The sequence below is a fragment of the Thalassophryne amazonica genome, chromosome 11 (assembly GCF_902500255.1).
Source record: "Thalassophryne amazonica chromosome 11, fThaAma1.1, whole genome shotgun sequence".
Taxonomy (NCBI): Eukaryota; Metazoa; Chordata; class Actinopteri; order Batrachoidiformes; family Batrachoididae; genus Thalassophryne; species Thalassophryne amazonica.
In genome coordinates this window covers 8565230-8591602 of record NC_047113.1, presented here as the reverse complement: position 1 = coordinate 8591602, position 26373 = coordinate 8565230, and the positions used below count along the sequence as shown (strand labels likewise).

General features: G+C 46.4%; 1 protein-coding gene across 1 annotated transcript in view; it reads right to left on the bottom strand.

Annotated features, from left to right (window-relative positions):
- Positions 1-621: 621 nt before the first annotated feature.
- lpar4 (lysophosphatidic acid receptor 4) overlaps positions 622-26373 on the bottom strand; it is a 51931-nt gene continuing 26179 nt past the window's right edge. The window contains exons 2-3 of the mRNA XM_034181690.1: positions 3122-3891; positions 622-1524 (exon numbers count right to left, since the gene is read on the bottom strand). Of these exons, the coding sequence (XP_034037581.1) occupies positions 1036-1524; positions 3122-3697 (1065 nt within the window). The 5' untranslated portion in view covers positions 3698-3891 and the 3' untranslated portion in view covers positions 622-1035. The remainder of the gene's footprint in view (positions 1525-3121; positions 3892-26373) is intronic.

The following is a 26373-nucleotide window of genomic DNA, read 5'->3' as shown; positions in this document are numbered from 1 at the left end:
TTCCCATGTAACAATAAGAAATATACTCAAAACCTGGATTAATCTTTTTAGTCACATAGCACTACTATTATTCTGAACACTACTGTATCTTCCACTAAGCCTACACATCTGAATCTGCTGGCATTGCTGTTTAGTAGTTCATGCATTGTAAAATCATCATGCGAGCATTGAACCAACAGTGTTCACCCAAACTTTGGACTGCATGTTTGAGGAGATCTGCAGTCTAAAACCAGGATTAGGACAAACAGACCTCATTCACAAGCAAACAATGGGCCATTGCTCCAGTCATAATAAGCATTTGGACCGTGACACAGCACACACAGGCCAAGGTTCTCCACTGACTCAGTGCTGCCCTCTGCTGCAAAAACAAGATCAGCTGTTTGGTGGAACTGAGTGGAAGCAGAAAACAAGATCCCCAAATCTACAGTCATACTGTTAAAGATTCAGAGAAGGAACCAACTGACACAAAGCAATGAATAGAATAAACATAATAAATGTAGTCACAAAAGTAATTTGACACATTTAATAGGCTCAAACGTCACGAAACACATTTGAGTCAGTATATCAGGGTATGTCTGTATTACAACAACAGTGTCCTAATACTGAGGTCTAAAGGATATACTGTGAAGTCTTGAAGTCTTATAACAATAAAACATAAGGGCTCAAAGTGTTAATAAGTACTTAAGAGTGCATTTCAACAATATGAATCAAAGTCTCCAGTGCTTTTCAAAGTGTTTGTGTGTATTTAAGTCTGAGTGATGATGTGTTTGAGCCTCTTTTAGACGCTCTGTAACAATAGTCTTGCATGGTTGGAGTTCTCGCCTTTAGATTTTTTTTCTTCTTTGCAGATACATTCCTCTACTCTCCATTGATGGATTAAGGGGTAAAGCCCCAGGCCATACCTCGGGATTTACTTCAGGAATTAACTAATCTGCTCAGTTATTTGTTTGTCCCTTCCAGGACCAAACAGCTGATTGCTCTATTTTCCAAACCTTCCCTATCTCTGATCACTCCCTTTCTTCCGGGCCTGTTGCGTCAAAAGTGACTTTCAGACACCTTTGCCTCTTTACCGTTACTGGCCAATGTTTGCGTGTCGCGAGTGAGAGTGAGGCCTGAGTCTTGTGTCTCAGTGTCGCTGCGAGGGTTGCTGTCAGCACGGGTAGCAGACCCTTTGCCTCCCATAGTCAAGCTTTTCTGGAAGCTCTCTGATGTGAAGTAGTAGACCACAGGGTCCAGGCAGCAGTTAAGGGTAGCCAAACACAAAGTGATGGGGTAAAGAGTTCGTGCAAAACGTTCCACACCACAGTTAGCCACGGCCTGGGTCCGCACTAGGGCGTAAAGAAAGAGGATCGAGTTATATGGGACAAAGCAGATGATGAAAATGCTCAGATGGACAACAATCATCCTCAGGACACGGCTTTTGCTGTCACATCCATGACCCACAGTCACCGGGCGACGAAGTGTCTGCAGAACCAGGGAAGAGCAAACCAAGTTCGCCAACAAGGGGAGGAGGAAGCCCACAATCTGAGAAGAAGACAAAAAATAATAACCATACTAAATTGTGTTGCTTTTATATAGGTAGCTGCAGTAAATGAAGATGTTTATTTGCATTCTTCCTCCTCAGTGGTGGGCACAGTTCCGCTAATCCACTAATTATCGAAGCTAATGTTTTCATTAGCGGATTAGCTTTTCAGATAACTTTGACAACCATCAGCGGACTAATTAGCTTCCAATGAATTTAGGTCTGATCATTTTTACACCGCTAACATATTTTTGCGGGCATAATGAATAAAGCTTAACAGTTAAAAACACTTGTGAAGTCTGCAATCAAAGATTTTAGTGCCTGCCTGTTATATGTTTTGTAGCAGACAAACAGCTATGAGAGGTACAACTCTATCCTCTGCAGGCAGAACAGAGCTGGCTACCAGACAGAAAGGAAGCGGGAAGGGAAAAAAAAGATCATTTCTCTTCACACCATACAGACTAGCCAGCATATCACCCAAGTCATGCATAGGTAAATAGTTTTGACTTATGGTTAAAATTGTAAACAAACTAATTCCAAACAAGTTATTTAAATTAACGTCACGTCTGTCATTTTATATAGTGAAAATATCAGCTGTATGTTTTAGCAGTGCCGCAGTACATGATGGGTAAATTAGTTTCCAGTTGGTTGGTCGGTATAACACACAACTTACTGAAACGTGTGGTGGGTTTTACAAATAAATCTGTATTTGTGAATATGGCATTAACATCACATCTGTTATTTTATAAAGTAAAAGCTATTTGTTTTAGTTTTAAAGTACACCTTAAAAAGTGCACTAATTTTTAAGGTTTTAACATTTAGACACACATGCCGGAGTGCATTATGGGTAAATTAGTTTCCTGCCATAAGTGGTTGGTTCATACCAATGCTGCTCAATACCTACTGGCCAGTAGATGGCAGTGTGACTACAATTGCTGCCACACATTCACTAAAAGTGCTGAATCCACTTTTTTCAAATTGCCTGTTTTTACAAATGAAAAATGACATATTTACAAATACAGATTTATTTGTAAAACCCACCACACATTTCAGTAAGTTGTGTGTTATACCGACCAACCAACCGGAAACTAATTTACCCATGATGCACTGCGGCACTGCTAAAACATACAGCTGATATTTTCACTATATGAAATGACAGACGTGATGTTAGTTTAAATAACTTGTTTGGAATTAGTTTGTTTAACATTTTAACCATAAGTCACAACTGCCTGCCTGTGCATGACTTGGGTGATATGCCGGTGAGTATGTATGGTAGGTGTGAAGAGAAATTGTCTTTATTTTCCCCTTCCACTTGCTTTTGTTCTTCTCTTCTCTTTCCTTTCTGTTTGGTCACAAGGTGTCTTTTACTGAGAAAAGGCTGATCTGACACAGAAGCGCTGGCTTGTTGTTTTGTCAGTGGCTGCTAGTGTACTGAAGTAAATACTGAAAGTTATCAGTTTAGCTTTTACCTGAAACTTTCGCTAATTTTGGGGGGGTTTATCGGTTTAGCTTTATAAAAGTTAACTTTTCAGTTAGCAGATTAACTGTTATCAAAGCTAACTTTTTGGTTAGTTGTGCTCACCCCTGTTCCTCCTTTACCTCAATGAAGATGGTAATTTTGGACAAGTAGGTCTTCCAGGTGCTCTTGGAAAATCCCTCAAAGCAGGTTGTAGCATGATTAGTGCTGTTAATGGTGGAGAAGAAAGTTACTGATATTCCTCCTCCAACAATGGTCAGCCACACGGCAGCACAGGCCAATGCCGCGTTCCTGCGTGTGCGGATGGAACGAGATCGAAATGGATAAACAATAGCCAGGAAGCGGTCTATGCTGATGCAGGTAAGGAAGAGCATGCTGCCATAGATGTTAGTGATGAAGGCTGTGCCCGATACCTTGCACAGTCCGTCTCCAAAAGGCCAATGGCGGTTGACATTGTAGAAGACTTTGAATGGCAGCGTAAAAACAAAGACTAAATCTGATAATGCTAAATTAGTCATAAACATTGTGGTCTCATTGCGCATCTTCATCCGGAAGCAAAACACAAAGAGGGCGGCACAGTTGGTAATCAGGCCGAGGACAAAGACCACACTGTAAACCACAGAGTACAAATTATACTTGAAGGAATCATCAATGCCACAGTCCTCCATTCCGGTCTCGTTGAGCACCAGACTCGCCATGGTGAGAGCTTAAAGAATGACGGTACGTCGGTGAAACCAGGAAAAGGGGGATTCAGTCCGGATATGTGGGGATCAGGAGAGGCGTCAGCAGTGGATCCACCAGTCAAGCTGCCTGTCAACCATTGTGAGAATTCAGACACGCAAGTGGAGATAGAGTCTCTCAGGATGCACAGCTGCAGGGCTGGTCAGTGCTCCTGTGCAGAAAAAATGAAAAAGCACACATTTTGTCACAATAAACCTGCACCAAATAGCAAATAAATTCCAAAGTTAGATTACGACATTATACATTCAAAGTGACAACAAATAAGGCACTTACTTTGGATGGAATAACACATTTAGAGACAGAATTCTGACTGCCATCATGTGCCAGATAAAGAAGCACTAGTATTATTACTCTAAAAGAGTAGGTCGGCTCTTCAACAAAATTTATTCATTAATACAAAGCTGTATTTTGCAGTGTTTAATTAACACAGCAGAAAATGGTCCCATTCAAAATAATGATAAATCAACTTTGTTATTTGTTATTAATCAATGAGTAATTGTTGATATACTTGGGGGCACAGTTGTAATGGTCTTGCTTCAAAGCCAAAAGATTCCTAGTTCAAGTCGTCCACGTCCCAGTCTCCACGTACATCTGACGTTTCAGCAGCAAGGCCATGTGGTGTGAAATGTGCCAAATTAACACGCTGATGCTCATCCAGTATCTGCTGCCATGTCTATGAGCAAAAAATGGTCGCAGCAAAAAGAGTCACATATCAACTTGTTTTAACATTCTGAGCGAGTTGATTTAACATTATTTTGAATGGGACCATAAGGGAAAATAAGTATTTGACCCCCTGTCAGTTTTGCAGGTTTTCTCACCTACAAAGAATGGAGAGGTCTGTAATTTTTATCGTAGGTACACTTCAATTGTGAGAGACAGAATCAAAAAAAAAAAATCCAGTAAATCACATTGTATGATTTTTAAATTATTAATTTGCATTCTATTGCATAAAATAAGTATTTGATCCCCTAGAAAAACACAGCTTAACAATTGGTACAGAAACATTTGTCTGCCATTATAGAGGTCAGACGTTTCCTGTAGTTCTTGACCAAGTTTTCACACACTGCAGCAGGGATTTTGGTCCACTCCTCCATACAGATCTTTTCCAAATCTTTCAGGTTTGGAGTTTCAGCTCCCTCCAAAGATTTTCTATTGAGTTCAGGTCTGGAGACTGGCCAGGCCACTCCAGGACCTTGAAATGCTTCTTACGGAGCCCCTCCTTAGTTGCCCTGGCTGTCTGCTTGGGGTCATTGTCATGCTGGAAGACCCAGCCATGAACCATCTTCAATGCTCTTACTGAGGGAAGGAGGGTGTTTGCCAAAATCTCGCAATACATGACCCCATCCATCCTCCCTTCAATATGGTGCAGGCGTCCTGTCTCCTTTGCAGAAGAGCACTCCCAGAGTATGATGTTTCCACCTCCATGCTTCACGGTTGGGATGGTTTTCTTGGGGTTGTTCTTATCCTCTAAACATGGTAAGTGGAGTTGATTCCAAAAAGCTCTATTTTGGTCTCATCTGACCACATGACCTTCTCCCATGCCTCCTCTGGATCATCCAGATGGTCAGTGGTGAACTTCAAACGGGCCTGGACATGTGCTGGCTTGAGCAGGGGGACCTTGCTGCCCTGCAGGATTTTAAACCGTGACAGCATCATGTGTTACTAATGTAATCTTTGTGACTGTGGTCCCAGCTCCATTCAGGTCATTGACCAGGTCCTCCTGTGTAGTTCTGAGCTTTCTCAGAATCATTCTTACCCCACAAAGTGAGATCTTGCATGGAATCCCAGACAGAGGAAGATTGACAGTCATCTTGTATTTCTTCCACTTTCTAATAAATAACCATAACAGTTGTTGTCTTCTAGCTAAAGCTAAAGCTAGTTAAAGCTTTTGACAGCTCTTGATTGCCTCTACTGGTGGTTGGCTCTCACTGCGGTATTGTATCACTTCCTGTTCCGGAGCACAACGGTGTTTTGCTGTATCTGTTAGCTGTTTAATCTGCACAGTTAGATTGATCTAGTTACCTAGATAACAATTTGTTTCACAGTGTAACCTTCACGTACCTTAACTAAAGCACTCCCTCTGCTGAATCACCTCTAAATTATTTACACATTATTCACTTTGTGTGTTTTTAAGAATTCGCTAGCTTAGCGCAGCTACTAGCTCTTAGCCGGTTTAGCATGGCGGCTTCTCCTGTCTCTCCCGCACTTTTCTGCTCTGGGTGTGAAATGTTTGCTGGCGGGCGAATTGGAGACTCGGCTCCACACCGTGGAAAATTCTACAGCTAGCCAGGCCCCTGTAGTCGGTGCGGACCAAGGTAGCTTAGCCGCCGTTAGTTTCCCTCTGGCAGATCCCGAGCAGCTGGGAAAGCAGGCCGACTGGGTGACTGTGAGGAGGAAGCGTAGCCCTAAACAGAAGCCCCGTGTACACCGCCAACCCGTTCACATTTCTAACCCTTTTTCCCCACTCGACGACACACCCGCCGAGGATCAAACTCTGGTTATTGGCGACTCTGTTTTGAGAAATGTGAAGTTAGCGACACCAGCAACCATAGTCAAATGTCTTCCGGGGGTCAGAGCAGGCGACATTAAAGGAAATTTGAAACTGCTGGCTAAGGCTAAGCGTAAATTTGGTAAGATTGTAATTCACGTTGGCAGTAATGACACCCGGTTACGCCAATCGGAGGACACTAAAATTAACATTGAATCAGTGTGTAACTTTGCAAAAACAATGTCGGACTCTGTAGTTTTCTCTGGGCCCCTTCCCAGTCGGACCGGGAGTGACATGTTTAGCCGCATGTTCTCCTTGAATTGCTGGCTGTCTGAGTTGTGTCCAAAAAATGAGGTGGGCTTCATAGATAATTGGGGAAAACCTGGTCTTGTTAGGAGAGACGGCATCCATCCCACTTTGGATGGAGCAGCTCTCATTTCTAGAAATCTGGCCAATTTTCTTAAATCCTCCAAACCGTGACTATCCAGGGTTGGGACCAGGAAGCAGAGTTGTAGTCTTACACACCTCTCTGCAGCTTCTCTCCCCCTGCCATCCCCTCATTACCCCATCCCCATAGAGACGGTGCCTGCTCCCAGACCACCAATAACCAGCAAAAATCTATTTAAGCATAAAAATTCAAAAAGAAAAAATAATATAGCACCTTCAACTGCACCACAGACTAAAACAGTTAAATGTGGTCTATTAAACATTAGGTCTCTCTCTTCTAAGTCCCTGTTAGTAAATGATATAATAATTGATCAACATATTGATTTATTCTGCCTTACAGAAACCTGGTTACAGCAGGATGAATATGTTAGTTTAAATGAGTCAACACCCCCGAGTCACAATAACTGCCAGAATGCTCGTAACACGGGCCGAGGCGGAGGATTAGCAGCAATCTTCCATTCCAGCTTATTAATTAATCAAAAACCCAGACAGAGCTTTAATTCATTTGAAAGCTTGACTCTTAGTCTTGTCCATCCAAATTGGAAGTCCCAAAAAACAGTTTTATTTGTTATTATCTATCGTCCACCTGGTCGTTACTGTGAGTTTCTCTGTAAATTTTCAGACCTTTTGTCTGACTTAGTGCTTAGCTCAGATAATTATAGTGGGCGATTTTAACATCCACACAGATGCTGAGAATGACAGCCTCAACACTGCATTTAATCTATTATTAGACTCAACTGGCTTTGCTCAAAATGTAAATGAGTCCACCCACCACTTTAATCATATCTTAGATCTTGTTCTGACTTATGGTATGGAAATTGAAGACTTGACAGTATTCCCTAAAAACTCTCTTCTGTCTGATCATTTCTTAATAACATTTACATTTACTCTGATGGACTACCCAGCAGTGGGGAATAAGTTTCATTACACTAGAAGTCTTTCAGAAAGCGCTGTAACTAGGTTTAAGGATATGATTCCTTCTTTATGTTCTCTAATGCCATATACCAACACAGTGCAGAGTAGCTACCTAAACTCTGTAAGTGAGATACAGTATCTCGTCAATAGTTTTACATCCTCATTGAAGACAACTCTGGATGCTGTAGCTCCTCTGAAAAAGAGAGCTTTAAATCAGAAGTGCCAGACTCCGTGGTATAACTCACAAACACGCAGCTTAAAGCAGATAACCCGTAAGTTGGAGAGGAAATGGCGTCTCACTAATTTAGAAGATCTTCACTTAGCCTGGAAAAAGAGTCTGTTGCTCTATAAAAAAGCCCTCCATAAAGCTAGGACATCTTACTACTCATCACTAATTGAAGAAAATAAGAACAACCCCAGGTTTCTTTTCAGCACTGTAGCCAGGCTGACAAAGAGTCAGAGCTCTATTGAGCCGAGTATTCCTTTAACTTTAACTAGTAATGACTTCATGACTTTCTTTGCTAATAAAATTTTAACTATTAGAGAAAAAATTACTCATAACCATCCCAAAGACGTATCGTTATCTTTGGCTGCTTTCAGTGATGCCGGTATTTGGTTAGACTCTTTCTCTCAGATTGTTCTGTCTGAGTTATTTTCATTAGTTACTTCATCCAAACCATCAACATGTCTATTAGACCCCATTCCTACCAGGCTGCTCAAGGAAGCCCTACCATTATTTAATGCTTCGATCTTAAATATGATCAATCTATCTTTATTAGTTGGCTATGTACCACAGGCTTTTAAGGTGGCAGTAATTAAACCATTACTTAAAAAGCCATCACTTGACCCAGCTATCTTAGCTATTTATAGGCCAATCTCCAACCTTCCTTTTCTCTCAAAAATTCTTGAAAGGGTAGTTGTAAAACAGCTAACTGATCTTCTGCAGAGGAATGGTCTATTTGAAGAGTTTCAGTCAGGTTTTAGAATTCATCATAGTACAGAAACAGCATTAGTGAAGGTTACAAATGATCTTCTTATGGCCTCAGACAGTGGACTCATCTCTGTGCTTGTTCTGTTAGACCTCAGTGCTGCTTTTGATACTGTTGACCATAAAATTTTATTACAGAGATTAGAGCATGCCATAGGTATTAAAGGCACTGCGCTGCGGTGGTTTGAATCATATTTATCTAATAGATTACAATTTGTTCATGTAAATGGGGAATCTTCTTCACAGACTAAGGTTAATTATGGAGTTCCACAAGGTTCTGTGCTAGGACCAATTTTATTCACTTTATACATGCTTCCCTTAGGCAGTACTATTAGACGGCATTGCTTAAATTTTCATTGTTACGCAGATGATACCCAGCTTTATCTATCCATGAAGTCAGAGGACACACACCAATTAGCTAAACTGCAGGATTGTCTTACAGACATAAAGACATGGATGACCTCTAATTTCCTGCTTTTAAATGCAGATAAAACTGAAGTTATTGTACTTGGCCCCACAAATCTTACAAACATGGTGTCTAACCAGATCCTTACTCTGGATGGCATTACCCTGACCTCTAGTAATACTGTGAGAAATCTTGGAGTCATTTTTGATCAGGATATGTCATTCAAAGCGCATATTAAACAAATATGTAGGACTGTTTTTTTGCATTTACACAATATCTCTAAAATTAGAAAGGTCTTGTCTCAGAGTGATGCTGAAAAACTAATTCATGCATTTATTTCCTCTAGGCTGGACTATTGTAATTCATTATTATCAGGTTGTCCTAAAAGTTCCCTGAAAAGCCTTCAGTTAATTCAAAATGCTGCAGCTAGAGTACTAACGGGGACTAGAAGGAGAGAGCATATCTCACCCATATTGGCCTCCTGTTAATTCTAGAATAGAATTTAAAATTCTTCTTCTTACTTATAAGGTTTTGAATAATCAGGTCCCATCTTATCTTAGGGACCTCATAGTACCATATCACACCAATAGAGCGCTTCGCTCTCAGACTGCAGGCTTACTTGTAGTTCCTAGGGTTTGTAAGTGTTATATGGCTGGGGGGGGGCCTGGCTGCCGGTTTGTTTGTCTTTTTGTTTTCCTCCCAGGTGGCGTGCATTTGGGACTGAGTGGCTGTGTTGCTGAGGCTGTCAGGACCTCACCCTGATCACCTGCGACTCGTCAGGACTCACAGCTGAGGTGCATCTGGATGGATTGGAGCATGTTGGCATTTAAGACTGGAGTGCACAGTGTGTATTTGCCAGAGACTCGACCTTGTGACCAGACGGGTGAGATCGTCGTCTCGGGAGCCATCTCATCAGCAGCGGATGCTGAGAAACGTCCAGGTTTGATGCACAGTCTGTGAAAGAGGAGGGGGTGAGGTCTCACGCTCGTCAGCACACTTCCTGAGGTACGTTAGATTTTGTGACTAACAGTTATACAGTCAGTAAATGTGGTGTCCCTCACACCTTATTGTATTGAGCTGTTTGTTAGTCATGTATCAGCTTCCACTGCGGTGGAGTTTTGTGAACTGGATGTTCCATGCCTGCAGGTTGGAAGCTGATCAGCAATCAAGCCAGGAAGTGTTTGCTGTTTGTACACCTTTAAGTGTTCTGTGTGTAGAGTGTGGACTCACATAATGGTTCCTTCTTTCACAGACTCGGTTGTTGCGGCCACCTGGGGGGTGTCGGCGGGGTCCTTGGGTCCGAAACAGCTTCTGGCTCCGGACCGTTAGCGCTGCTGGGAGCGCACCACGCCAGACCGCACCTTTCTGTATTATCACTGTTATGTATTAAATTCAGTTAGCCTTTGTACCGTGCTCTGCTTATTTCATACTGGGTCCTTCAAACGCTGGTCGGTTCTCCGAGCTGCGTCCGACACATAACAGTAAGAGTAGAATGGGAGGCAGAGCCTTCAGCTTTCAGGCTCCTCTCCTGTGGAACCAGCTCCCAATTCAGATCAGGGAGACAGACACCCTCTCTACTTTTAAGATTAGGCTTAAAACTTTCCTTTTTGCTAAAGCTTATAGTTAGGGCTGGATCAGGTGACCCTGAACCATCCCTTAGTTATGCTGCTATAGACTTAGACTGCTGGGGGGTTCCCATGATGCACTGAGTGTTTCTTTCTCTTTTTGCTCTGTATGCACCACTCTGCTTTTAATCATTAGTGATTGATCTCTGCTCCCCTCCACAGCATGTCTTTTTCCTGATTCTCTCCCTCAGCCAGTCCCAGCAGAAGACTGCCCCTCCCTGAGCCTGGTTCTGCTGGAGGTTTCTTCCTGTTAAAAGGGAGTTTTTCCTTCCCACTGTCGCCAAGTGCTTGCTCACAGGGGGTCGTTTTGACCGTTGGGGTTTTTACGTAATTATTGTATGGCCTTGCCTTACAATATAAAGCGCCTTGGGGCAACTGTTTGTTGTGATTTGGCGCTATATAAATAAAATTGATTGAAAATTGATTGATTGATTCTACCAAGCTGCTTGCCTATTGTCCTGTAGTCCATCCCAGCCTTGTGCAGGAAACTACTTTTGTCCCTGGTATCCTTAGACAGCTCTTTGGTCTTGGCTATGGTGGACAGGTTGGAGTGTGATTGATTGAGTGTGTGAACAGGTGTCTTTTATACAGGTAACAAGTTCAAACAGGTGCAATTAATACAGGTAAAGAGTGCAGAATAAGAGGGCTTCTTAAAGAAAAATTAACAGGTCTGTGTGAGCTAGAATTCTTGCTGGTTGGTAGGGGATCAAATACTTATTTTATGCAATAAAATGCAAATTAATTATTTAAATATCATACAATGTGATTTTCTGGATTTTTTTTTAGATTCTGTCTCTCACAGTTGAAGTGTACCTACGATAAAAATTACAGACCTCAACATTCTTTGTAGGCAGGAACACCTGCAAAACTGACAGGGGGTCAAATACTTATTTTCCCTACTGTATTGTCATTCTAGTGTTAATTTAACACTGCAAAATGTATTGTGCACTTATGTTTTATGAAGAAAGTAACATGGTGGCATGTCTGGGCCATCAAAATAAATTGAAACTGCTCTATTCTCTATTCTGATGGGCAAAGGGATTGATGGGGGCAGTGTAAAGGTGTTTACATACTGGGGGTAACATATTCACCAGACTGCTCTGTCTGTGATTTCAAGTCCACACAGTTTACTTCAGCAAAGGATGTTATTATTGCTGACAGCCAGTTAGCGACCCAGTGAGCCTCAGGTCTGCAACGGACTTCTTATTCCTACATGAACTTTGAAAAAGTGTCGATTTAACACTGGACTTTCTGCTGCATCGATTGAATCATGATGCAAAAAATTGTATTTATTTATTTTGCATAAAAATGAGAATTGTTTTCACCATCTGCAAACTGAGTGGTCAAACTCTAAACTGATCCAAACTTACTCAACAAGCCACCCCACCAATTTCCCGTTTGTGTCAGCAGGGCGGTCACCACCCCTTAATGAAAGTACACTTTTACATTAACTTGAAGTATTCCAAAACTATGTGCTATAATTCTCAGAACATGATTCATAGTTTTTCCATTCAAATCAATTCTGCACCCAGAAACGGCAACCTAAACCTTCTCTCTAAGCCAAAGATCATGTTGTAGAAACCGTATGTTGAAGTCTTTCTGTACAAACAACACCAGCTTTATCCTGCATTATGTAGCAGAACTACACCAGCAGTGAGGTACCACTTGTGCATTGAGTGCCTTGCTAAGGCTTTCCACCACCCACACGCATAAACACAAAGAGCCAATGCTGTGGGTGTGAGCGGTCTGTTAGTGCTGTGCTGTGCCAGCTGCAGTGTGACATCTTTACTGCATTTTCACACGCCTCACAGAAAGTCCCCACTGGCCACACAATGCCCTCACTGTACACGACTGCACCAAAGAAACTCTTACCTATAGACGTCTCCATGCGTGCACGCAAAATTATGCTAACACTTACATGTGCAAGACCTTATACAAAAATGCACACATTGCAGTGTGGCTCAGTACCAGGAACCACAACAGCAATGTGGTCAGGGGAAGATTTTGCTGGGGATCAAACCCAAGATGGGCAATCTCAGTGCACCAGTATGACATGCAAAAACATGTAAACTGAAAATAAAGTGGGAGTCACTTAATTATGCGCATTTTATTTCAAATTAGAATTTAAAAAATTGAAATCTCACAACAGGCAGCACGGTGGATTAGTGGTTAGTACTGTTGCCTCACAGCGAGAAGGTCGTGGGTTCAATTCCTGTGGCCTTTCTGTGTGGAGTTTGCATGTTCTCCCCGTGTTTGCGTGGGCTTCCTCCGGGTGCTCCGGTTTCCTCCCACATACAAAGACATGCGGGTTAGGTGGACTGGAATCTTTAAATTGTGTGTGGGTGTGTCTGTGTTTGTTTGTCTGTTTGTGGCCCTGCAACAGACTGGCGCCCTGTCCTGGGTGTACCCCGCCTCGCGCTCTATGACTGCTGGGATAGGCTCCAGCCCCCCGCGACCCTTAATTGGACTAAGGGGTACAAAATGAATGGATGAAAGAATGAATGAAATCTCACAACAGTCACCACAGCTTTTAGTCGATGTGTTTCCTTGTGAGTGAAGTTTGATATAGTTTTAAGAGGCGACAGATTAGAATAAAGCACAATTTGTCAGGATTTACATCGGATCCTGGTTTTAACTGTCTTTTAACCAGTGTAACGTCTTAGTTTCTCCATGAGATGGCGCCTTCAGTTATTTTTCCACACCTGGATCAAATGAGTGATTGATTATTGACAGACTATTTCAATCAATCAATCAATTTTATTTATATAGCACCAAATCACAACAAACAGTTGCCCTAAGGCGCTTTATATTGTAAGGCAAGGCCATACAATAATTACGTAAAAACCCCAACGGTCAAAACGACCCCCTGTGAGCAAGCACTTGGCAACAGTGGGAAGGAAAAACTCCCTTTTAACAGGAAGAAACCTCCAGCAGAACCAGGCTCAGGGAGGGGCAGTCTTCTGCTGGGACTGGTTGGGGCTGAGGGGAGAGAATCAGGAAAAAGACATGCTGTGGAGGGGAGGAGAGATCAATCACTAATGATTAAATGCAGAGTGGTGCATACAGAGCAAAAAGAGAAAGAAACACTCAGTGCATCATGGGAACCCCCCCAGCAGTCTAAGTCTATCCAGCCCTAACTATAAGCTTTAGCAAAAAGGAAAGTTTTAAGCCTAATTTTAAATGTAGAGAGGGTGTCTGTCTCCCTGATCTGAATTGGGAGCTGGTTCCACAGGAGAGGAGCCTGAAAGCTGAAGGCTCTGCCTCCCATTCTACTCTTACAAACCCTAGGAACTACAAGTAAGCCTGCAGTCTGAGCGAAGCGCTCTATTGGGGTGATATGGTACTATGAGGTCCCTAAGATAAGATGGGACCTGATTATTCAAAACCTTATAAGTAAGAAGAAGAATTTTAAATTCTATTCTAGAATTAACAGGAAGCCAATGAAGAGAGGCCAATATGGGTGAGATATGCTCTCTCCTTCTAGTCCCCGTTAGTACTCTAGCTGCAGCATTTTGAATTAACTGAAGGCTTTTCAGGGAACTTTTAGGACAACCTGATAATAATGAATTACAATAGTCCAGCCTAGAGGAAATAAATGCATGAATTAGTTTTTCAGTATCACTCTGAGACAAGACCTTTCTAATTTTAGAGATATTGCGTAAATGCAAAAAAGCAGTCCTACATATTTGTTTAATATGCGCTTTGAATGACATATCCTGATCAAAAATGACTCCAAGATTTCTCACAGTATTACTAGAGGTCAGGGTAATGCCATCCAGAGTAAGGATCTGGTTAGACACCATGTTTCTAAGATTTGTGGGGCCAAGTACAATAACTTCAGTTTTATCTGAGTTTAAAAGCAGGAAATTACAGGTCATCCATGTCTTTATGTCTGTAAGACAATCCTGCAGTTTAGCTAATTGGTGTGTGTCCTCTGGCTTCATGGATAGATAAAGCTGGGTATCATCTGCGTAACAATGAAAATTTAAGCAATGCCATCTAATAATACTGCCTAAGGGAAGCATGTATACAGTGAATAAAATTGGTCCTAGCACAGAACCTTGTGGAACTCCATAATTAACCTGCTCTAATCTCTGTACTAAAATTTTATGGTCAACAGTATCAAAAGCAGCACTGAGGTCTAACAGAACAAGCACAGAGATGAGTCCATTGAGTCCAGTCTATTTAAACCCTGACTTTCTGTTCAGTAGTTGCCAGATACTTGTGAGCATTGCCAGACTTTGCTAGACTCTAGCAGACCTTCCAGGTTCTTCCTGAGCCACGATCCATGATCCACACTGTTACCAGGAGGACAAAGCCTGATTGCCTCTCTGTGACCTTGACCATGTCTTCCTGCTGTGTGCTTAAGATGCCAGAGCTTCCCGCAGCTAAACTTCAGGTAACCTGGCTTCCCCTCTAATTCCCGTAGTAGAGCAAACTGTTTTTCCTGGTGTTACAGACGCTTTCTGCACGGCTCCCATGCTGCCGTGGCTCGTTGGTCCTGGCTACTGCACAGCTACGTCACTTTGGAACTCCTTGGCTCTCTGCTCAGAGCACGACTCTGCTACATGCCAGTTAAGTTCCTCCTCGTCTCAGTGAGATCCCACTGATAATGCTAAATTAGTCATAAACGTGGTCTCATTGCGCATCTTCATCCGGAAGCAAAAAACAAAGAGGAAGGCACAGTTGGTAATAAGGCCGAGGACAAAGACCACGCTGTAAACCACAGAGTACAAATTATACTTGAAGGAATCATCAATGTCACAGTCCTCCATTCCGGTCTCGTTGAGCACCAGACTCGCCATGGTGAAGAAGTGTTATTCTCACTTGTCCGTCTGTGACTGTGCTATGATAAAGAACTGTTCCAAGAACTCTTCCTAACAACTGCATGAACTCTGAAATCAAACAATTAAGAACCCAGTTGTATCAAGTCCTGCTTAATTGGAACTGCATCACAATGCGCAGCACTTGACCTCTGACCTCTGGATACAGTTTATGAACTGTGAACAATTCCTGAACAGTAAACCTTATTTCTTAAGAAGAGAACACTATTTTCTCACCTCCGAAGCAACCTGTGTTAAGCCATTTGTGTTGTGTGGGCCGCTGAAGAGGAGGTACTGCTGGCCCACCACCACCAGAGGGCGCCCTGCCTGGAGTGCGGGCTCCAGGCACCAGAGGGCGCTGCCGCCTGATGAGAGCCGCCAGGGTGACAGCTGTCACCCATTACTGGACACAGCTGACTGCACTCAGCACGGAGGTATATCAGCAGGACAGCGTCTCCACCTCAGTGCCGAGATATCGCCTTGAGTCTAAGGTAATCACCTCTGCAGCATATTCTGTGTTTTTGACAATACTTGATAAGCCTTTCAGGACAGCGGACTATTGGAGACCAAGTGTTTGGATAAGTACTCCCCTTTCCTGCTTCAGTGTAACAAGAGGTGGAGGCGGCTTCGCCCCTCTCCATCTACTGGGTGCGGTCGCATCCCTACCTGTGTGTTTGTTCTCTTTTCCGCCAGCAGTACCGGATCCGACGAGCGAAGGCAGTGGCCACCTGGGAATTCGGGACTTGGCGGTTCCAGTACTTCTGGGTTTCGGTGGCAGAGGAGATCTGGGTGGTTCCGGTTCGACTAGGACGGACGTCTCCTACCTTCGGGCCTGCCCACACGACACCAGCAGATTTCGGCTTACACCTCCAAATTGTTAATTGTTGTATTAGTTGTGCTCATCTCACAACAGTAAAACTTGTTCTTTACCTTTCTCCATTGTCCGTTCATTGCGCCCCCTGTTGTGGGTCCGTGTACCAACACTTTCACAACAGGATATCTCGGCCAGCGTCATGGACCCCGAGGGGCGTCAACCGGCTGTTGAACGGCCGTCAACCGGCTGTTGAACGGCCAATGGAAGAACAAGGCGCGTCGGCGGCTTCGGGAGGGTAATCGGTGAGTTGCAGCGGATCCTCACCGCTTTCACCTCTCGGATCGATTTAATGACCGAGCAGCACGTTCTCCTAAACCGCAGGGTGGAGGCTCTCGCCGCACAAGTGGAGGCGCGCCCTCCGGGCGCCGCTGCGGCTCTCCCTCCCGAGGACCCTGCGCGTGAAAGTGACGTTCCACTGGTCGTTCAACGGTCCCCTTCCTCCGTCCCCAGAAGCATACATAAGCCCTCCAGAACCGTACGGAGGCTGTGTGGAGACGTGCGCGGATTTTCTGATGCAGTGTTCGCTCGTCTTCGCACAGCGTTCCGTGATGTACGCGACTGATGCCAGCAAAGTAGCTTATGTAATAAATCTGCTTCGCGGGGAGGCACGCGCTTGGGCTACAGCGCTCTGGGAGCAGAACTCACGGCTCCTTCATACATACGATGGGTTTGTACGGGAGCTCAGAACGGTGTTCGACCATCCCAACAGAGGAGAGTCCGCTTCAACCGCGCTACTGTCAATGAGACAGGGGCGTCGGAGCGCAGCTGCCTATGCAGTCGCCTTCCGCATCGCGGCGGCGAGATCCGGCTGGAATAGCACTGCCCTCCGCGCCGCCTTTGTAAACGGACTGTCACTGGTCCTAAAAGAGCACCTGGTGGCGAAGGACGAACCGCGGGACTTAGATGGGCTCATCGATCTGGTCATACGACTCGACAACCGGTTGGAAGAACGCCGTCGGGAACGAGGCGAAGGGCGTGGCTAGGCACGCGTCGTCCCTCTCCCTTCCGGTTCCGATCGAGCTCCGCCCTCCCCACGCTCCTCTGTTCCTGCGCTCCGTGCGCCTACGGCTCCCCCTGCTGACGAAGCTATGGACACGAGCAGGGCAACATTTAGGGCACCTGGAGCACAAAGGAGGCGGGCCCACGGAGCTTGTTTTGTTTGTGGCTCGATTGAGCATCTGGCAAACGACTGCCCCGAGCGGTTAAACTCCAACGCCCGCCCCTAGAGACTGGGCCAGGGGTGGGCCAAAACATTCACGTGGGACACACCCACATTGCCACACGACTCCCAGTCACGATCCTGTTTGAGGATTCAACCCTGAAGGCCCCAGCACTGGTGGACACGGGCTCTGAGGGAAATCTGCTAGACAGTGGATGGGCCAGGGAGATAGGGCTCCCTCTGGTGGCTCTTACCTCGCCTGTGCAGGTTCGGGCACTAGATGGCTCCCTACTCCCACCAATCACGCATAAGACACCTCCAGTAACTCTGGTGGTGTCAGGTAACCACCGGGAGGTGATCGAGTTCTTTGTGACTCAGGCCACCTCCCGTGTGGTTTTGGGTTTTCCCTGGATGCTAAAACACAATCCCCGGATCGATTGGCCGTCCGGGGTAGTGGTTCAGTGGAGCGAAACCTGCCATCGGGAGTGTCTAGGTTCCTCGGTTCCTCCCGGCTCCCAAGCTAAGGAGGAGGTCCGAGTCCCGCCCAATCTGAAGGCGGTGCCGGCGGAGTACCATGACCTCGCTGACGTGTTCAGCAAGGATCTGGCTCTCACGCTCCTCCCCACCGCCCGTATGATTGTGCCATTGATTTGGTTCCAGGCAGTGAGTTCCCGTCCAGTAGGCTGTACAACCTCTCACGGCCGGAGCGTGAATCAATGGAGACCTACATCCGGGACTCATTAGCTGCCGGGTTGATCCGGAATTCCACCTCTCCGATGGGTGCTGGTTTCTTTTTTGTGGGTAAAAAAGATGGCGGACTTCGTCCATGCATTGATTACAGGGGGTTGAACGAAATCACGGTTCGCAATCGATACCCGTTGCCCTTGTTGGATTCGGTGTTCACCCCCTTGCATGGAGCCAAAATCTTCACCAAGCTTGATCTTAGGAATGCGTATCATTTGGTTCGGATCCGGAAGGGAGACGAATGGAAAACGGCATTTAACACCCCGTTGGGCCATTTTGAGTACCTGGTCATGCCGTTCGGTCTCACTAATGCTCCCGCGACTTTCCAAGCGTTGGTAAACGATGTCTTGCGGGACTTCCTGCACCGGTTCGTCTTCGTGTATCTGGACGATATACTCATCTTTTCCCCGGATCCTGAGACTCATGTCCGGCATGTCCGGCAGGTCCTGCAGCGGTTGTTGGAGAACCGCCTGTTTGTGAAGGGCGAGAAGTGTGAATTCCACCGCACTTCTTTGTCCTTCCTGGGGTTTATCATCTCCTCTAACTCCGTCGCCCCTGATCCGGCCAAGGTTGCGGCGGTGAGAGATTGGCCCCAACCCACAAGCCGTAGGAAGCTGCAACAGTTCCTCGGCTTTGCTAATTTCTACAGGAGGTTCATTAAGGGCTACAGTCAGGTAGTTAGCCCCCTGACAGCCCTGACCTCACCAAAAGTCCCCTTCACCTGGTTGGATCGGTGCGAAGCCGCGTTCAAGGAGTTGAAACGGCGCTTTTCGTCTGCACCAGTTCTGGTGCAGCCCGATCCTAGCCGCCAGTTAGTGGTTGAAGTGGATGCCCTCGGACTCAGGGATAGGAGCGGTGCTCTCCCAGAGCGGGAAGACCGATAAGGTCCTTCACCCGTGTGCCTATTTTTCCCGCAGGTTGACCCCCGCTGAACGGAACTATGACGTCGGCAATCGGGAACTCCTTGCTGTGAAAGAGGCCCTCGAAGAGTGGAGACATCTGTTGGAGGGAACAGCCGTGCCATTCACGGTTTTCACTGACCATCGGAACCTGGAGTACATCAGGACCGCCAAGCGCTGAACCCCAGGCAAGCCCGCTGGTCACTGTTCTTTGGCCGTTTTGACTTCCGGATTACCTACCGTCCCGGGACCAAGAATCAACGATCGGATGCATTGTCCCGGGGTGCACGAAGACGAAGTCAAAACGGTAACCGTCGGATCCCCCGGATCCCATCATCCCGGAGTCCGCTATCGTGGCCGCCCTCACCTGGGACGTGGAGAAGACCGTCCGGGAGGCCCTGACCCGTGACCCGGACCCCGGAAACGGACCAAAGAACAGACTATACGTCCCACCAGAAGCTAGGGCTGCAGTCCTGGACTTCTGTCACGGTTCTAAGCTCTCCTGTCACCCTGGGGTGCGAAGGACCGTGACAGTCGTCCGGCAACGCTTCTGGTGGGCATCCCTGGAGGCCGACGTCCGGGACTACGTCCAGGCCTGTACCACCTGCGCCAGGGGCAAGGCCGACCACAGAAAGACCTCAGGGCAGCTACAGCCACTGCCCGTGCCTCATCGCCCCTGGTCCCACATCGGCCTGGACTTTGTCACGGGTCTCCCGCCGTCCCAGGGAAACACCGTCGTCTTCACGATAGTGGACCGTTTCTCCAAGGCGGCCCACTTCGTGGCCCTCCCGAAGCTCCCAACGGCCCAGGAGACAGCGGACCTCCTGGTCCACCACGTCGTCCGTCTGCATGGTATACCATCGGACATCGTCTCCGATCGCGGCCCCCAGTTTACCTCACACGTTTGGAGGAGCTTCTGCCGGGAACTGGGCGGCTCGGTCAGCCTTTCGTCCGGGTACCACCCCCCAGACCAACGGGCACGCAGAGCGGGCCAACCAAGAATTGGAGCAGACACTACGCTGTGTGACATGCCGTGCACCCGACGGCCTGGAGTACCCACCTGGCCTGGATCCGAGTACGCCCACAACAGCCAAGTGTCATCAGCCACCGGCCTCTCCCCGTTTGAGGTGTGCTTGGGGTATCAGCCCCCTTGTTTCCGGTGGGTCGAGGGAGAGGTCGGTGTGCCCTCGGTCCAGGCCCACCTACGGAGTGCCGTCGGGTGTGTGGCGTGCTGCCCGCTCTGCTTTGTTGAAGGCCCGGACGAGGGCGAAGAAACATGCAGGACCGGCGGCGGGCCCCGGCCCCCACGTATCGTCCTGGGCAGGAAGTGTGGTTGTCCCCCAAGGACATTCCCCTTCAAGTGGACTCCCCCAAGCTCCAAGAACGATACATTGGTCCCTTCAAAGTCCTCAAAGTCATCAATCCCGCCGCAGTGAGGCTTCAGCTTCCGGTCCTCACTGCGGATTTCACCCAGTGTTTCATGTCTCCCGGATAAAACCCCATCACACCTCATCCCTCTGCACCCCGGGTCCGGCACCACCTCCTGCCCGGATCATCGACGGGGAACCGGCTTGGACCGTGCGCCGGCTCCTCGATGTCCGTCAGAATGGGCCGGGGTTTTCAGTACCTGGTGGACTGGGAGGGGTACGGCCCACCGAAGAACGCTCCTGGGTGAAGAAGGGCTTCATCCTGGACCCGGCCCTCCTGGCCGACTTCTACCGACGCCATCCGGACAAGCCCGGTCGTGCGCCAGGAGGCGCCCGTTGAGGGGGGGGTCCTGTTGTTGTGGGCCACTGAAGAGGAGGGTACTACTGGCCCACCACCACCAGAGGGCGCCCTGCCTGGAGTGCGGGCTCCAGGCACCAGAGGGCGCTGCCGCCTGATGAGAGCCGCCAGGGGTGACAGCTGTCACCCATTACTGGACACAGCTGACTGCACTCAGCACGGAGGTATATCAGCAGGACAGCGTATCCACCTCAGGTGCCGGAGATATCGCCTTGAGTCTAAGGTAATCACCCTCTGCAGCATATTCTGTGTTTTTGACAATACTTGATAAGCCTTTCAGGACAGCGGACTATTGGAGACAGTGTTTGGATAAGTACTCCCCTTTCCTGCTTCAGTGTAACAAGAGGTGGAAGGCGGCTTCGCCCCTCTCCATCTACTGGGTGCGGTCGCATCCCTAACTGTGTGTTTGTTCTCTTTTCCGCCAGCAGTACCGGATCCGGACGATGCGAAGGCAGTGGCCACCTGGGAATTCGGGACTTGGCGGTTCCAGTACTTCTGGGTTTCGGTGGCAGAGGAGTCTGGGTGGTTCCGGTTCGACTAGGACGGACCGTCTCTACCTTCGGGCCTGCCCACAACGACACCAGCAGATTTCGGCTTACACCTCCAAATTGTTAATTGTGTATTAGTTGTGCTCATCTCACAACAGTAAAACTTGTTCTTTACCTTTCTCTCATTGTCCGTTTCATTGAGCCCCTGTTGTGGGTCCGTGTACCGACACTTTCACAACAATTTGTGAGCTGTGACTGTTTTGAGGCTCCACCGTTACAAGAGCATTCACTCACCCGTTGTGTCTTTCTCTATATACTTCCTGGTTTTGGCGGGGGCGTTCCACCTGGTCCTGGTCCTTGAAACTTAGTAATCATTCTCCTTCAGACTGGCTCGGGATACTGTAGCTCCCTATTTTCACCGCTAGGAGGCGAGCCATCTCTCATACTGCAGCACCCCAGCGCAGCACTTTTATATACTGTTTATAAATAAATATATTTTCCTTTGTATTCCTCCATGTCTAGCTCCCATGCATTTGGATCCGTTCCTGTAATGGTCCGGTTCCGTTTGGACCCCTAACCATAACACAATTAATTGCAACATCCTACCTACCATTATATTTTTCTCTTTGATTTTCAAACACGGACATTCTAAGAATTGATTAATTGCTTATGGTCTAATACTAGTTTTCTGAGTGCTATCACACACAACCCAAAATATTGTAGCATTAGAGATGAAAAGAGATCGGGCCCCAGATAGTTTGAAGAAAGGAAAAGATTTGTATGTTTATGAAAATTTTCAAAGCTGAGACGCTGACAATGTCCACAACAACTTTTCAAGGTACCAACTATGAATAGAAATTTAAATATTCCTCAGATCTGGTAACAGCATAGGGCTTGGATAGCAATGATGTTGCTAATTAGGTGAGCGGGGAACCTTGTGCAAACAATCCTCAGAAACAATGAAAAGTCTGTGAGCGGACTGATGCACTCCCTGCATTCTCTACACACCACATATAAAGGACTACATGTGACGCCATCATATGAATTCTGTGTGATTTCATTTTGAAATAAGCCATATCAATCAATCAAATATTCTGTTGATCAAATATGCTTCATATCATCATGTAGTCTTCTTGGTGTTGAGATGTACAAACAAAAAAGGGTGTTTTCAGACCATGTTCTCACTGGAAACTGACCGGTCCCCTTTGAGCAAACTAATTCAAATCACACACACAAAAGTGTTTTGTTCTTTGACCGTGTTTTACTTGACCTTGTCCTTTGGCCAAACTACTCCAAATCTATAACCAATAGATATTGATCCAAATAATATTCACACCACGTTTCATCCATCTATGCTTCCTTGTTGTTGAGCTTACATAAAAAGTGCTTCTCAGACCATGTTTCCTTGACCTTTGAATAAACTACTCCAAAATCTAATCAGCTCTAGATCTCTATCCAATAAAGTAATCCCAAGTAGTATTGTATCATGTTTGAAAGGAAATCTGTGAGGCTGTTTTTGATTTAACTTGTACACACACACACACACACACACACACACTCGCTGCTTTGCCAGTGTACAGCGTGATAAATCCTATCATCCTGTAACTCACCAAATTAAAAGATTATATAAGATAAGATAAACTTTATTGATCTCACAGAGGAGAAATTCACATGTTATGTCAGCTCTTAAAAAACACAAAAGATGGGTACAAGTAGAGGAAAATGTTCATCAAACAGCGTGTGCAAGGATAAGCAATGATAATAATAATACTTGTAACAGTACAATTAAAGAAAATAATGTAGAGAGGGTGTCTGTCTCCCTGATCTGAATTGGGAGCTGGTTCCACAGGAGAGGAGCCTGAAAGCTGAAGGCTCTGCCTCCCATTCTACTCTTACAAACCCTAGGAACTACAAGTAAGCCTGGCAGTCTGAGCGAAGCGCTCTATTGGGGTGATATGGTACTATGAGGTCCCTAAGATAAGATGGGACCTGATATTCAAAACCTTATAAGTAAGAAGAAGAATTTTAAATTCTATTCTAGAATTAACAGGAAGCCAATGAAGAGAGGCCAATATGGGTGGAGATATGCTCTCTCCTTCTAGTCCCCGTTAGTACTCTAGCTGCAGCATTTTGAATTAACTGAAGGCTTTTCAGGGAACTTTTAGGACAACCTGATAATAATGAAGTACAATAGTCCAGCCTAGAGGAAATAAATGCATGAATTAGTTTTTTCAGTATCACTCTGAGACAAGACCTTCTAATTTTAGAGATATTGCGTAAATGCAAAAAGCACGTCCTACATATTGTTTAATATGCGCTTTGAATGACATATCCTGATCAAAATGACTCCAGATTTCTCACCAGTATTACTAGAGGTCAGGGTAATGCCATCCAGAGTAGGATCTGGTTAGACACCATGTTTCTAAGATTGTGGGGCCAAGTACAATAACTTCAGTTTTATCTGAGTTTAAAAGCAGGAAATTACAGGTCATCCATGTCCTTTATGTCTGTAAGGACAATCCTGCAGTTTAGCTAATTGGTGTGTGTCCTCTGGCTTCATGGATAGATAAAGCTGGGTATCATCTGCGTAACAATGAAAATTTAAGCAATGCCATCTAATAATACTGCCTAAGGGAAGCATGTATACAGTGAATAAAATTGGTCCTAGCACAGAACCTTGTGGAACTCCATAATTAACCTGCTCTAATCTCTGTACTAAAATTTTATGGTCAACAGTATCAAAAGCAGCACTGAGGTCTAACAGAACAAGCACAGAGATGAGTCCATTGAGTCCAGTCTATTTAAACCCTGACTTTCTGTTCAGTAGTTGCCAGATACTTGTGAGCATTGCCAGACTTTGCTAGACTCTAGCAGACCTTCCAGGTTCTTCCTGAGCCACGATCCATGATCCACACTGTTACCAGGAGGACAAAGCCTGATTGCCTCTCTGTGACCTTGACCATGTCTTCCTGCTGTGTGCTTAAGATGCCAGAGCTTCCCGCAGCTAAACTTCAGGTAACCTGGCTTCCCCTCTAATTCCCGTAGTAGAGCAAACTGTTTTTCCTGGTGTTACAGACGCTTTCTGCACGGCTCCCATGCTGCCGTGGCTCGTTGGTCCTGGCTACCTGCACAGCTACGTCACTTTGGAACTCCTTGGCTCTCTGCTCAGAGCACGACTCTGCTACATGCCAGTTAAGTTCCTCCTCGTCTCAGTGAGATCCCACTGATAATGCTAAATTAGTCATAAACGTGGTCTCATTGCGCATCTTCATCCGGAAGCAAAAAACAAAGAGGAAGGCACAGTTGGTAATAAGGCCGAGGACAAAGACCACGCTGTAAACCACAGAGTACAAATTATACTTGAAGGAATCATCAATGTCACAGTCCTCCATTCCGGTCTCGTTGAGCACCAGACTCGCCATGGTGAAGAAGTGTTATTCTCACTTGTCCGTCTGTGACTGTGCTATGATAAAGAACTGTTCCAAGAACTCTTCCTAACAACTGCATGAACTCTGAAATCAAACAATTAAGAACCCAGTTGTATCAAGTCCTGCTTAATTGGAACTGCATCACAATGCGCAGCACTTGACCTCTGACCTCTGGATACAGTTTATGAACTGTGAACAATTCCTGAACAGTAAACCTTATTTCTTAAGAAGAGAACACTATTTTCTCACCTCCGAAGCAACCTGTGTTAAGCCATTTGTGTTGTGTGGGCCGCTGAAGAGGAGGTACTGCTGGCCCACCACCACCAGAGGGCGCCCTGCCTGGAGTGCGGGCTCCAGGCACCAGAGGGCGCTGCCGCCTGATGAGAGCCGCCAGGGTGACAGCTGTCACCCATTACTGGACACAGCTGACTGCACTCAGCACGGAGGTATATCAGCAGGACAAGCGTCTCCACCTCAGTGCCGAGATATCGCCTTGAGTCTAAGGTAATTCACCTCTGCAGCATATTCTGTGTTTTTGACAATACTTGATAAGCCTTTCAGGACAGCGGACTATTGGAGACCAAGTGTTTGGATAAGTACTCCCCTTTCCTGCTTCAGTGTAACAAGAGGTGGAGGCGGCTTCGCCCCTCTCCATCTACTGGGTGCGGTCGCATCCCTACCTGTGTGTTTGTTCTCTTTCCGCCAGCAGTACCGGATCCGACGAGCGAAGGCAGTGGCCACCTGGGAATTCGGGACTTGGCGGTTCCAGTACTTCTGGGTTTCGGTGGCAGAGGAGATCTGGGTGGTTCCGGTTCGACTAGGACGGACGTCTCCTACCTTCGGGCCTGCCCACACGACACCAGCAGATTTCGGCTTACACCTCCAAATTGTTAATTGTTGTATTAGTTGTGCTCATCTCACAACAGTAAAACTTGTTCTTTACCTTTCTCCATTGTCCGTTCATTGCGCCCCCTGTTGTGGGTCCGTGTACCAACACTTTCACAACAGGATATCTCGGCCAGCGTCATGGACCCCGAGGGGCGTCAACCGGCTGTTGAACGGCCGTCAACCGGCTGTTGAACGGCCAATGGAAGAACAAGGCGCGTCGGCGGCTTCGGGAGGGGTAATCGGTGAGTTGCAGCGGATCCTCACCGCTTTCACCTCTCGGATCGATTTAATGACCGAGCAGCACGTTCTCCTAAACCGCAGGGTGGAGGCTCTCGCCGCACAAGTGGAGGCGCGCCCTCCGGGCGCCGCTGCGGCTCTCCCTCCCGAGGACCCTGCGCGTGAAAGTGACGTTCCACTGGTCGTTCAACGGTCCCTTCCTCCGTCCCCAGAAGCATACATAAGCCCTCCAGAACGTACGGAGGCTGTGTGGAGACGTGCGCGGATTTTCTGATGCAGTTGTTCGCTCGTCTCGCACAGGTTCGTGATGTACGCGACTGATGCAGCAAAGTAGCTTATGTAATAAATCTGCTTCGCGGGGAGGCACGCGCTTGGGCTACAGCTGCTCTGGGAGCAGAACTCACGGCTCCTTCATACATACGATGGGTTTGTACGGGAG